The following is a 15,094-nucleotide window of genomic DNA, read 5'->3' as shown; positions in this document are numbered from 1 at the left end:
GCAACAAATGTGCGTGGGAGTTATAAGTCAGGACAGAGTTTTTTTATTTTTTAAGTCACATGCCATTCTATGATACTTTAAGATACAGAGTAGGTGTTATTACTTTATGCATAGTAGGTGTTCAGTAAGAAATCCTACTGGACTGAATTAGGTTTAAAGTGGATCACACTATATCAATATTGAGATCCTGATGAATAGGTGAAATTGAGTGCTCAGAGACCTGTGTGTTTCACAAGATCAGAATTGTGTTATACAAGTCAGATAGAAGACATTATTGGGATTTTTTTTAATGATCAAGTTGATACTTTCAATTATTCACCCCAGGAGTTTCCAGTAAAAACAGCTGTGTTTCTATAGAATCCTTGATGTTGTGTACTAGGAGGGTTCCAGAGATCATTAATTAAATTGCTCTTGATTTCTTTGATTTCTGCTTAAGCTATTTCAACAAAGGTTTCTATTTAGAATGCAATGAGGAACATTAAAACAAAAAAAAAAACACAGTAAAATCAAAAGTCGTAGCACTCGTTTTGTGATAACAGAAAATGAAGAATTTTAGAATTTGTTAATTAATTCAAAGTATAAACTTTCTAAATATAATTATTGTTTTATAAAATGGAAGAAAAATCCAAATATTTTTAACCAAGGTTTGAAGGAAACAGTGATTTTGTTTACTCTTAAAATATAGGTTAAGAAGGTAGCATGTATACTGAATATAGATAAGCCAAGAAGTTGAATATTTATTTAGCTTAGTAAGAAAATATTTGGACAATTTGGAGATGGAGTTTTTGTCTTACTATAAAAGGATACATTTGTACTCCTGATCATGTTTACTATATTGGAATTTAAAACATCTTGTGAGTGGTTTAATCTGACTGACACTTTGTTGAATCCAAAATATACTTTTTTTCTTCTCCAACTCTAGAGATATGACAATAAATGTTATAATAAAATTCTTATAGCTTTGGAACATTGTCAGATTAAAAATGAATGAAATACAGTTTTTCATTGACTTGCTGTAAGTTTTTATGTTTCAAATGAAAGAAAATATATCTAATAAGGTCTAATATTCAAAATATATAGAGAACTTATACAAATCCATAGCAAAAGAAACAAATAATCCAAAAAAAGTGCATAGAGTATCTTAATAGATATTTTAAAAAATATAATAAAACATGCAAATGGCCAACAGATGCATGAAATCATACTAAGCATCACTAAGCATCAGGGAAATATAGATCAAAATCACTATAGGACATCACTTCACATCTGTTAGGATGGCCATTATCAAAAAGACAAGAAATAGCAAGTGTTGGCAAGGATGTAGAGAACCCTTGTTCACTATTGGTGGAAATGTAAATTGGTGCAGACGTTATAGAAAATAGTGTGGAGTCTCCTCAAAAAAATTAAAAATAGAACTCCCATATGATTCAGCAATTCCACTTCTGGGTATTTATCCAAAGAAAATGAAAATGCTAATTCAAAAAGATATATGCACCCCATGTTGACTGCAGCATTGTTTTTAATCACCAAGACATGGAAACAACCCAGGTGTCCATTAGTTATTTAACAGATAAAGAAGATGTGGTACTTACTTACATACAATGAAATGTTACTCAGCCATTGAAGAGAATGAAGTCTTGCCACTGGTAACAAAACAGATGGACCCTGAGGTCACTATGCTAAGTGACATAAAACAGACAGAGAAAGACAAGTACTGTGTGAGCTCACTTACATATGGAATCTAAAAAACAAACAAATAAACCCAGAAATAACGCAAACAAGAAAAAAAGAGAACTCAGAGCCACAAAGAACAAATTGGTGGTTGACAAGGGGTTGGGGATAAAGAGTTAAGGGGGTTAAAGTGTACAAATATCCAATAATAAAATAAATAAGTCAGGAGGACATAATGCACACCATGGTGACTATGATGAATAGTACTGTATTACATGTTTGAGAGTTGCTAACAGAGTAGATTTTTAAAGTTCTCATCATGAGGGAAAAAATGTGTAACTACGTATAGCAATAAATGGTAACCAGACTTCTCATGATCATATCACAATGTATTCAACTGTTGAATCATTACATTGCATGCTTGAAATTAATATAGTGGTATATATCAATTATATTTCAATAAAAAGAAACTAAATATCATTAACTATATATATGAATCTGTGATATAATCTAATTGATAAAATGTACATTCTATATTTATGTTAAATATGGTCATATGATTTTAAATGTGATCATAAAACTTTAGATGTCAAGTATTGTCTATGAATAGATTGGAAATATTCTATTCAATGTTTTATGGCTTCTGTTGGCACTTTTGAAAAATAAACACTCTGGCTAATCCTTAGTAGGTGGTAGGGAAGTGCCCTGGAAGCTTTGAATCTGGGCATTGAAGAATGGGATATTTGAAATCAAGATTTCTGATATAGTATCAATACTGATAATGATAATTTCCCAAAACTGTACCTCTGAAAATGAATAGTTGCAGAGAAATGGACGAATAGATCCTCATTTTAATGTTCAGAAAAATACTGTGTGTTTACCCAAGTCGGGAATGAGATAGGATGTTGTAGAACCCTAAAATTTTGAAAGGCTTTTTACCTTATACATTGAGGAGACTTGGCTCACATACTGTGCTCAGTATCATTACAGCCTTTCATTCATTTCAGTGCCAAATTCTGTTTCTGATCAGCTTTACTGGTAAATTAGAAACACGTAATCATAGGTAATTGACTGTTGACTGACCTAATATTTTATCACACATTAAGCTTTCATGTATGAGACTTTCATGCCCAACAGAAATAGAAATAATATTCTGTCCCAAAATATACGTGTGGGGATGTGGTAGGAGTGCTGGCCTCACACAGAAATAGAACCAAGTGTTATCTTAATACCTGGCCCTGTACATTTGCTTTAAATTGTTAAAGCTCTTGATGGCACGACCTTGTCACTTATCCCCTAATCACTGCCTGCCCACCACGAGTGAGGTTTGTACAGCATCTCCTTATCTTGCTTCTGATAACATGTGGTTTCAGGGAAGTGTGTTATTGATCCATGGCCTCTAAAGTATATATGATGTTTGAATTTTAATAGATTGTAAGCCTAGGAATAACTTCCCTGATATTTAAGAAATAAATAATTTTTAGGAGTAGGGTCATGCAAAGCCTCTGAAAAAATGATCACTTGTCACCTACTATAAAAGTGCATAAAATTGACTCAGAGCAACTGGAAGAAATTCAGGCATATGTATTTTTCAAAGTGTGTATTATTATAAAAATACATATATTTTCATCTATATTCATATAAACTTGTGCTTTAAGGAAATTTCTAGAAGAGAAAGAATCAGTATGTGATAAATTGGAGAACAGTAGTCATATTTATAAGTTTGCTTTTGTTTTTTTAAAATTTAATGAAGACTATATGTCCTAGAAGCTACTGAAAAAACAAGATGTAAGAACAAAATACTTAGGAATTCAAATACACTAATGGATTATGATTTTAAAAAGCCCACACCATTTTAGTTGAATACATAATTAGAAGGTACCCTGATTAATGACTTTGCAGTTGATCTTCATCTACTGTGTGTGTCCCTCTCATCTAACCACTGAGGTCTCTTTCTCCCTCAGTGTTGAAGAACCCGGTGTGCAAGTTGTACAGGTTTCCCACATCTGACAATAAGTGGATGCGGGTCCGGGAGCAGATGTCGGAGAGCGCGCTGTCTTTCCACGTTCCCAGGGAACTGATCTCTCTGCACATAAAGGAAGACCTGTGTAGGTAAGGGAATCACCTCTCACATGAGTTATTTATTTTTTCTACAAACCACTTTTTCTTCAAGTATGGTGGTAACATAAAACTCTGGGCCTGCCCTGTCCAGAGTGGTGGCCATTAGCCCTGTGAGGCTATGAATCACTTAAAAATGGATCGAGTCTAATTTGAGATGTTATGTAAGTGTTCAATACACACCAGATTTTGAGTTCTGGCACCTAAAGAAACAAACAAACAAAAAAGACTGATTTCATAACTGGGATTAAATAAGAATATTATTAATGCCACCTGCTATTTTTTTACTTTTTAAATATGACCACAAGAAAAAATTTTGGTAACATATGTGACTCTCCTTTGTGGTTTGCGTTATGTTCCTATTAAATAGCTTGAAGTCTAGCCAATAACCTGAGCTCTGGCCTCACCAATAATCCCTGTGTCGTTTCCTCATCTGTTTTTGGTAACTGCTTCTGTAAGAAATTCCTACTCGACTCTTCTTTGGATTACTCATCTGTAAGAAGACTGTCACATATTTTTTGGTCTGAAAACTCTATGAGTTGATTGATAAAGTATGCCCTGTGAATGGGCAGTATTTTTGTACAACAAAATTAAGTCCATCGCTATAATAACAGGGGAATGTGAGAGCTGGCCGTCGATGAGAATTTCTCTGAGCCGTGACTAATCAATTTGTTTCTCTGCTTTTTATACCTCTAGTGACTTTAAAAATGCTGAATACTATATTATGCTGAACACTATTAAGGCCCTAAATCTCAGAAAATTAGCCAGTATTTTTAGTCGTTAACATTTTTTTTAATTGCTGAAATACACAACAGAGGGTGAAATGTCCAAAATTTGGATTCCTGCCTATGCGCCATTAGTACGTCAAGGTACTTTTAGAGTGTCATATCCCTTCGGTAGACCCTACAGTCCGATGCTGTACTGGCATAGACCGGTGAGCACACCGTGGATGAGGCGGGGCACAGCTGCTCATCGTGAGCCTCAGCGCGTGCCAGTCAGTGAGGGACCTCATGCACAACTGGGCCCCACAAGGTTACAATGGAGCTGAAAACTTTCTGTTGCCTGGTGGTGGCGCAGCAGTCAGAATGTTACACCAGCACAAGGCCTTGCTCACACATTTGTGGTGATGCTGGTTTAAACAGGTGCTCTCTGCTGCCAGTCCTGTGAAAGCGCAGCGTAGAAAATCGTGTTCCGTCCATAATACTTGACAATGATAATAAATGACTATGCTACTAGTTTATATCTTTATTATATTATACTTTCTACTTTCATTTTAAAAGTGTACTCTTCCTACTCATTAACATTTTTTTTTTTTGCTGCAAAACAGTATATGCCACGTTATGCCCAAAGCAACCTCATACATCTCTTGTTTACTGTGTCTCTCAGTTGCATCATATTCTCTTGTGCTTGATGTAATCTTGTGTTGTTTTGTGCAGTAATGTGCTGCCTGGGCTTGTGGCCCATGAACAATAGGCTAGACCAGGAGCCTAGGTGTGTAGAAGGCTGTGCCACTCAGCGGAAATAGTTGGGGAAATACATTCTATGATGTTTGCACAATGAGCAAATCACTCAATGAGACATTTCTCAGAATGCAACCCTCTCATTAAGTGGTACATGGCTATATTTGTGATGGTAGGAATGACTACAAATACTATATATCCAAGTAGTGAGAAAAGAAAAAGAAAACAGGTCCTGGGCTTTAGGGAAATCAGACAGCAAGCTGGATTATAAGAAAACTGGGTGGATACAGGGAAATAAAGATGGAAAGAGGGACAAGGAGTTGGATATTTGAGGTGTAACAGAGTGAGGAGGAGCAAGCCACAGAAACCAGACAACAGTCACTGAGTCAAGCCCAGCGAGGCTGTAAAAGGTATAGGAACCCAAACAGACTACTTACAGGAGCAGACTGCAAGAATAAATTCATATGAGCCAAATTATTCAATACTGTCCCTGTCTGTAGCTCACTCGAAGAGTAACTGGTAGACAAAACGAATCCCAGGAAGGATAAGAAAGCTTATGTGTTAGAGCAAAGGAGAACGAAGTTTGGATCTTCGAAGTCATAAAAGAATTGTCATCCTCAACATTGACGTTTTCTAGACTCTCAGACACTAAGAACCACTCCAACTAGAGTCATGCAAAGGTCCCATTTTATACAGAAGGGACGGAGAGAATGAATGCTCCTCACAGGGCTCATAGAATAAGGAAGGACTGACAGACAAGCTGAGTTAGAGGTGTCAGGGAGAACCTAGCACCTTCATTTTAGCAGAGAACCACAGAAGAAGAGTTGCCCGAGAAAGCAGATTTAAGAAGTTAAGGCTAAGCCTCGCCTTATAAAGTGGACTTGGAATTGCATCTAACTTAGCAGTTCTAAATTCCCACTGAGACATCTATAAAGACAGACAGTGGGGAATGGTGAGTTTGCACAAAACACTAGACTATTATTAACATAATTCTATATACAACATAATGACTAATCTTTAGGGTAATATTTTAGAGTTGAAAATATTAGTTGATAGACCACTAATGCTATTTCATCTAAAGATACAGCAAGCTAGTGGGAAAGATAGTGAAGATCAGGATCCTTCCTGCTGCCACAATCTGTCCTTTGTCATCAGGTTAGAAGTCCCACAAAGGCCCAACGGCTGGCCTTCTACTCCTGCATTCTCCCCAGGGTGCTCCCCAGCTCCTCCCTGCACCCCCACTCCTGCCCCTACTCTTCCTTCTCTCCTTTCACTCTCAGTCCCGGGGGAATGACGGGTAGGAGACAAGGAGAAAGCGGGCACTAAGCTACTGAATATTAGTAAGCATAGCCGCCATAATTATTATTGTATTACTTTTTAACACACTGAGTGCCTTCCACTCATCCCGTTCTCTTGCTTCTCTGTATCTCTTTTGGCTGTGCATATGTAGCAAAAAAAAATCGTAAACTCATGGAAGGGGCTGGTGGGCAGTAGCCCCACATTATAAAGTTCTCCCTCAAGGGACAGAACCAGGAACTGTTATCAGTACACAATGGGAATTGCTCAGAGGAGAAAATCCCGTTTTAACCCTACAAAACGAACTATATAGAAACCTGGGAGAGTCTGAAAATTTGCTAGGTACTGTGATGAACAGCCTGTTCCATATATAGTTTCATTTCTCCAACTACTTTTCTGTGTCAATCTCCCATTATTAGAACATGTTTGAAAAACTTTAACAATGAATCTTTAACATTTAATGTAAAATGGGGAAAAAAGTCAATCTGAACCCCAAAGGGAAACAGAAAACATATATAGGAAAATCAACTAGTCATCTCAGTGGAATATAAGAATTTGTTATGGAATAGGATTTTTAAAAGCCTTAAAAAAAGAACCCTTATCCTTTAGTGAGCATGCCAAGAAGAAAAGGCTAATGTAGGGAAAAAAAGAAATTTTAAATTGTAGCAGCCAAGTGAAATCCACAGAGTCAGCAGAAAGAATTTGACACTGAGGGATCATCTCAGTAATATGGAGGATGAATATGAAAAAAGTTTATAATGATGAGAAAGAAGATGTTAGACATTCAGGGCACAAAGCTGGAAACTGCCAAATAATTGTAAGTGTTCTCGGGAGAAGAACAATTAACGCAAAAGCTTAAAAGAAAAACAGTGAAAACTTAGGCAGAAAAAAACTTTTTTTTCTTTTACTTATTGGAATCAGGATAACCTTACACTTCTCTGCAGAAGCTCATGGAGTAACAGTGACTGATTTCTGAGATAGAAAGGCTGTGATCTCATCTTATTTTGTAGGGTCAGTTTGTGAACTTGTTATGAATGAAAGCAATGGAAATGACATACTTAACTATGCAGGAGCTCAGAAAATGTCACCCAAAAAACTTTATTCAAAATCTATTTGGAGCTATATGCCATCCAACTGAGAAAATAACTTGACAGTTATATTTAAAATAAATACAAACTAATGTAATATAAAAATAAATTATAATATTAACATGATATAATATAATACATTAAATGAAAAGTGCAAGAATGGGATGTCATCCTGCAAAGGACTTTGAACACTTTTCTCGGTGGGGTGGACCCTCCAGGCTGGGCAGAGCTTTACTCGAAGTTCTTCCCTCAGCGTCTTTGAACCCTCATCGGACTCAGGTTCCAGGGAGTGTGTTACTTGTTTCAACCTCCCTCCCACCCCACAACTTCTCTCAAACCCATTTAGTTTTTACATTTTAATTTCATCTACTCTAATCCCAACCACCATCATTTCTGGCCTGACAGGCCAAACTATGGCCTTTAAAATGTTTACAGTTTGTTTCAGTGTTGCCACATATTTTGTTCGTGTTGGGTATTTGCTTCAGATGGTGCACTGCCTCAAAGTTTTGCTGTGCTCCGTCTACACTGACATATGTTAGTTACTAGGCAAAACGGTGGTGCCCATAGAACTGGTGTTCTGTGACAGCTACAGACACAGCGTTAAATCATGGTGTGCACATGTGTGTGTTTGGATGGGAGGCTCTGGTGGCCATATGGTGTTAGGCTTTCTCCAAAAGATATACATTTCTACAGTATAAAGCAATATTTGAAAACCTTAATGGAATGAAAAGTTTTTTTTTAAATGAAGTATTTCAGGAAAAATGATCCTCATGATCCATAAAACTCCCTAGGAAAACATTGGTTTGATTTATATCATGTGGTTTTCTCTTTTTCTCTTCTTCATCTCTTTCCTGTACGTATTTTTCTTCCTGATCCCAAGGGTGGTGAAAAACTTTCTGGTATTACTGTTAGGAGTTTAGAAGAAAGATAAGAATATTTCATACCAATTAACTTGGAGACTTTCTTAGCTTTTATATAAACCATATAAATATATGTGTGTATCATAGAGAGAAAAAATCTTATAAATAAAAAAAGTTTAAATCTGAAGCAAAATACTTAAATAGGAAAAATAAAATAGACTTTTGGGACATATAAACTTTAAAAGTTTTATTACCACTTTGTTGAGAAAATATAAATGCTTTGTTTTAGATATTGGTGTTTGTAAATGTTGCATGTATACTAAATTCACGGCAATTAAATATTTTGTATTAATGAAGGAAAACACTTTTTTGTTCAACACTACATATTTAAAATACTCTATATTCTATATTTTCAAAGCTGAATCATAGAACTATGTTTAGAGTGTTTATATAACTACATATCAATCTATTTCCTGAACACACATAGTGTATTCTTCTCCATGAACAAGATGGTCAGTAATGCATTTTAAAATCCCTGGAAACCTGGTTGCTTCCCAGAAATATATGTTTCAGAGACATGTTCTATGTGTTTATTTAAATAGAATCATAATGCTGTCAATTTGATTTTCTAGGCACTCAATATAGTTTGAGAAAAATGCAGAAGATATTTAATTTTCTGACATTGTACCTTACCTTAAAGCATTTTATGACCATCATTTAAAAAAGGTTTATTGTATTTCAAACTGATAACACTATAAGAATGCCTTTTCAAAAATGATAAAAGTGTATATTAGGAATTATAAACTAGAGCTAGAATATATTCAGATAAATTCTATTTCAAAAACATCTTCACTCTACCAAAAGCTATACAGCAGGATTTTGCAACGTAGTGACCCGGCCTTTCCATTTAACATGGTAAGTTAGCCTTCTGAGATGTAGTCTATATTCTGTTTTAAAAATGTATCACCAGACAGGACTTCCCTTTCTCATGGGCCACAGGGCAAGCAGGACCTCCTCCCACCTACTTCTCCAGCCTCATCCTCTGCCTCGTGTATTTTGTCACGGCAAAAACACATGCCTTTTAAGATGCCTCTACTATGTATTGTTTGCATCCTTGGATAAAATAAATGCACCCTGAAAATCTTTACTGACCTTAAAGAAGCATTGATTAGTGGGAAAGTAATGGTGAGCCAGCTATTCTATTTAGATTTCCTATATACCAAATAAAGTTCAAACTGATGAACCTCACGTATGTTTTTAAAGTGTTATGTCTCTTCCACTTTCCCTTTGTGTTCCTCTCTCCCTTTTTCCTTCATGCTCTGAGAAAAACCCTTAACTCCTATAAATCCAAAAAGGATGCATAAATATGTCCCATCAGGCCTCTACTCTTGAGTCATACCTGATTAGTGCCATTTCTTCTGTTCATTTTTCTCTGTGCGATGTTGTCGTGCAGTTGGAATACCATGTGGTATGTTATTTATCGTGAAAAGCTATTTCCCCTACCAGCTTCTACCACCGAAGGCAGATGTCTTTTGCCGTTAGGTTCATCATTAGGGATTCTTGGTATCATGTAATGAGAGGTCCTGTCGAGTGCTTAGTATCACCAAGCTGGCAATAGGAATCTGGGTTTGATCTCGCTGCTTGGGTATTACAATGTCCCCACAGGAACAGAATAGGCAAAACTTGTGAATGGCACATTTTTGTCTCTTGTGCCAAGATTCTTCATTTCTAGTGAAATGAGTAGGGGAGACTGTATTCTAGTGATTAAAGCACAGAATTGGAATGGTTATGGACCTGAGTTCAAAATCCACCATTTCATATTTCATAAATATGTTTGAAAAACTGTATAATGTCTCAATTTCCAGGATTTTTTTTCACTTTTTAGGTAATAACATTATTATTTGTCCTGCAGAGATACTAAAGTAATTAAATGGGCAATCGCAAGATTCTAATGCTTAGAACTATAGGGTTTTGTCTTAGTATGTGTGTGTGTGTGTGAGTGCGGCTCTGGGTTTGGGACCTGGCCCCCCAACGGCATTGTCACAGGGATGGGACATGACACAGTTGGTCTAACTGCCTTCCTCTCCCATTTTTTCGACTGTGAAGAAGGGATTAAATAACAAGTTTATGTGGTTGTAGGGAACTACTGACGAAGTGATGAAAACCCCTGGCACAAACATGCACAGACCTTTTATACGTGCAAACTACTTGCACCATTGATGTAAAGAATCCTATTCACACAAGACTCAATATATGGAAACTCTTCTCGTTGTTGTTTTTCATCTTAGCTGACAGTTGATTGTGTTTCAGACAAAAAAGTCCACAATTTAATTTAATCTTTAGCTTACTAACTGAGCACACCTCCTAAGCATAATTACTACATGGTGCCACAAATTCCAAGTGGGCAGAGAAGCAGGATGGGCATGTCTTCTCCCGCAAAGCTGCCGCTTGGACCTGAAACAGAGGCTTTGGGATGACAGGCTTCAGATGAGTCAGGGCCACAGAAAAGGAGGAACTTGTCCATTTTTTGATGATAAATGACTAGAAAATAAGTACAAAGTTTTTGTTGTTTGAACTTTCGGCAGTTACGGTAGCCAAGGCTGTCTATAAGTGCACACTTGAGCCAAGTATTTGCCCCAGCTCCAGATTGACCTGGGTGGAAGGTACGTTCAGATGAGTGCCTCAAGTGGAAGGTTCCAGCCTTGTCCTCTTTTTTAGAGATTCTATCTTAGAAGAAGCCATAGTCAGCAGGAATTAAAATAACAAAGAGAACAAGATTTGCAATCACAGGACCTGAGTGTATGTCTTGCTTCTGCCACTTACTAGCAGTATGGCATTGAACAAGTCACTCCACTTCTCAGCTGTGTTCCTCTCTTGTCCAGAGCAAGGTTGCTGAATACAAGTTTTCATGATGGAAATATCTAAACTGCACGGTCTAGTGTGAGAGCTGTGTGGCTGTTGAGTGCTTGAAATGTGCCGGGTGCAACTGAATTTTTAATTTGGCTTAGTCCAGCTCTATAGAATGATGTCTGTGGATTGTTTTAAAGATAAATAAAGACATACATCCTATATAAAAGTAATCTTGATTATCAGGAAAATCTTGATGTGGCCACTAAAAATCACCACCGCCAGGCATTTTGTTGGGCCTCCTGAATTGCATCTGCTTATGGAACTTCCCTGGGTCACATCTGCACTCCAGAGTCAGGGGTGGGAGTTGGAAGGTGAACTGCCCAGAAATGTTTACAATTTCTAAAAGTAAGGACAGGAGTAACAAAAAGGGGGATGCGTGTTCTAGCTCCTTAACTCCTTTTACCAGCCTTCCAGGTGCTGTGGGTAACATCCATGGCTGCCCACAATAAAAAGGCATGTAGTTAATTTAAATGTATGTGGATTTAGGAGAAACTTCTTATAATATGCCATCATTTTTGATATAAGGGGAACACTGAGCTTCATGGTATTAAAAAATAGACGTCGTCCACATTTTATAATGTTAAAACAAATTTGGAAGGTTAAATAAGATGTTATTTATAATGAAATACCAAATCACCTTTATCATGGAGAACAAATAGACTCTTAGGGTGGAGTGAGACATCCTTATTATTCCTCATGTTTTTCTAATGTAGTCACCTGAAATGGAATTACTGAGTTTAGCTCTTTACCAAATACAAAGAGATCCTGGGATCACAGTAAGTCCTGTCGTCACTGGGCCCCACTGCTTACTCTGTGCACGTAACTTGGAACCTCCTTGAGCGTCCGGCAGCCACTTGCGTGGTACGACATCCACTTACTCAAATGTCAAGTGAAAATCAGAGTGAATGACCGCTCCAGTCACTTCTCAGTGAAATAGTGGCTCATGGATTGCAATGCTAACCCCACAGTCATTTACAAAAAGGCATTTTTTAAAAAGGCTCTGATTTATGGATGCAGTTTTTATTTCCATGTGGGTTAAAGGACAGGCAGTTTGAATTGTGGGTTGAAACTGCTCTGACACCTGACGTGGAGTTGAGCTTCCATCAGTTTTATGGTGCCACCCAACCACTTCATGAAATTGAAGCCACCCACCTTGTGGTCCAGTCAAGTTGACACGTGAAATTAACCATCCCAGTAAGTAATTCCATGTGAAGATGCATTTTCAAAGCTTTCTTTATTCCTAAGGAAGACTTGACCAATCCAGGGTTACAGACTTAGATCATACAAGGTCAAAAGGGCTCAGCAATGGCTCATTTCTAGGTTGTGTGTGTCCATTCTACCTAGGGGATAAGTGACAGGACAAAAAGTATGAATAACATAAGTCTCTGCCGCTCCCAGGCTCAGAGCAAATTTTCCCCATGTTGGACTTCCCCTCTTGAATCCATCATCTGTGGGCTTTTAAACTATATTTTAAATAGAAGCTTTAAAGAGACGCTAAACTTTCTCCTACATTTACTAAGTTCTATTTTGGTAGTTTAAGCCATTTTATTTTTATGTGCTTTTCTATACTGGCTTAACCCTCACATGCCTGTACCGTCCAACCACTTATTCAATGGAGAGCCCCATGTATTGTCACTTGATTTCCTGACATCATCAGTTGTGTCTGTCTCTGAAGATTAAGACCAGGCATCAGCATGCCTCCGATGGCATCTACCATGGAAAGAGCCAGAGTGACTCTGGCCCTGTGTTTTATCAGGCCAGACCCTGGAGAGTTCTGTCCCCACTGACACTGCTTCCCCAGCAGCTATCCAAAGGACACAGATTTTGTAACTGAGTGCAAAGGCATAAATGTCCCCATAGGCTGAATTGTTACCAGTGAAACATAGAAGACGGTGAGGAAGTGGCATATACATGTCTCCTCTTCCATCTAACAAGCTGCTCCAATGTGCAAAGGCTCCATACGACTTACCTGAAGTTGTTCCACAGGCCCTAGCAACCAGCCGCGCTTCCCTGTGAAGCTCTGCCCGGCTCAGGAACATACCACCTATGTCTGCTTCCTTTTTTCCTGCAACGCTTCTCTTCTTACCTCCCTAAGGCTCACCTGGGATTGCTGGATCTCAGGCTCTGCCTTCCTGAGATTGAGATATAAAGCACAGCCCTTCAACTGCAAAGTTTTTGTTCACCGAGTAACAAATCAAAACATGATATAAACAGCCCTGGGCTTCCTGGTTGAGAAGTGTTCTGCTTCTGGCGCACCGGATTCTCTTCTCTCTTTATCTGTCTCAGTGTATTAATGTAATGAGTTTCTTTCCTTTTTTAAACTTAGAGCTACTTTCTTACTCTGCCCCACTTTGGTTTACAACATCTCGTTACTTGACTCTGTTTATTATACATTTACTCCCCAATAGTTGAACTATTTTTAATGCAGAGACACCTTATGTTGGTTATTTGTCTTTTTCAGAATGTATACCTTTTCAATGTCATTTTCTAGAACAACTAAACAGTGAGCATCAGATTTCTCTCTGTGTTCCTGTGTATATATTTTGACATATTGGAAGGGTATGATAAAATTTAAACAAAAAGCTTATGGACTAATTCCAGTATATCACAAGTCATTCCCCACAGATCACTAAATGCTCAGACCACACTTTGCCAGGTCTTTCTTAAGTAAGGAGTTGTCACCAAGCCAGGGTCCCACACTGTAGGAAGGGCCTTCACCGTCACCCTCTCTTTATCTTTCACCACCTCCCCTTTCATTACTATTTCTTTTTTTTAGATATTTTCATCTAATTTCTATTCTTTTTAAAAGATTTTATTTATTTATCTTTAGAGGGGAAGGGAAGGAGAGAGGGAGAGAAATATCAATGTATGGTTGCCTCTCGTGCGTCCCCTGCTGGGAACTGGCCTGCAACCCAGGCATGTGCCCTGACTGGGAATTGAACCCATATCCTTTGGTTTGCAAGCCCACGCTCAATCCACTGAGCTACACCAGCCACGGCCTAATTACTATTTCTGATAAGGATTCAGAGAAAACAAATGATAAACCTATTAGTATTAATCATCTGTTGGTGCATCTGTTAGGATTAAGTGGGAATACCTGATATTTCTGTCATAAGTATCTATCAGAACTGCAGCCTGAAACCTGACATATCAAATCAGCACATCATACACGCTGTCCGCCTCAGGTTTAACCTAATTGCCCAGTTACTTCTAGACTTGGGTATCTGAAGCTTTCGGAATTATTTGTTTGCTTTGGTTGTTGTTGTTGCTTTGTCTTGAATTCAAATAGGCTGTCATTTGAGTGCCAACCAAGGACTTGACTTCCCAGTTTTTCAATCTTCCCTCCTACCCACTCTTTGGTGGTGAATTTCTTTTGCTTTCACTGTCTGTTGATTAATTACTTCTTCTCCCATGAATGTTGTGAGGTGAAAGGTAATCTTCGGGACAGTTGAGAATAAAATTATTGTTCACAAAAATTGTAAAGAGCTCAGATGAAAGTTATAGCAAAACTACACCACATCCCTATTGAAACACAACAAAGGCAGCTACGAACCTTTGAAGCCAAGTCACAATTTTGCACACCATCCATTACTCTTACATTTAACAGGATGTTAAAGATTCTACATCTTCTGAATTTATTAGCTTGGTATTTAACATATTTCACAGCCAAAACAGCAAAGAAGTTTCATCA

The 15,094-nt window shown here is 37.6% G+C and overlaps 1 protein-coding gene across 5 annotated transcripts in view; it reads left to right on the top strand.

Annotated features, from left to right (window-relative positions):
* Window positions 1-15,094, top strand: part of INPP4B (inositol polyphosphate-4-phosphatase type II B) — a 515,731-nt gene that overhangs the window by 377,737 nt on the left and 122,900 nt on the right. For all 5 annotated transcript variants that reach the window (XM_037126042.2, XM_053658182.1, XM_053658183.1 and 2 more), the window contains one exon: window positions 3,636-3,783. In XM_037126042.2, the coding sequence (XP_036981937.2) occupies window positions 3,636-3,783 (148 nt within the window). The remainder of the gene's footprint in view (window positions 1-3,635; window positions 3,784-15,094) is intronic.

The sequence above is a fragment of the Artibeus jamaicensis genome, unplaced genomic scaffold (genome assembly GCF_021234435.1).
Source record: "Artibeus jamaicensis isolate MK-2021 breed Jamaican fruit bat unplaced genomic scaffold, CSHL_Jam_final scaffold_537, whole genome shotgun sequence".
Classification (NCBI taxonomy): Eukaryota; Metazoa; Chordata; class Mammalia; order Chiroptera; family Phyllostomidae; genus Artibeus; species Artibeus jamaicensis.
The sequence above is the reverse complement of the archived record's forward strand: the minus strand, read 5'-3'. Positions and strand labels throughout refer to the sequence as shown.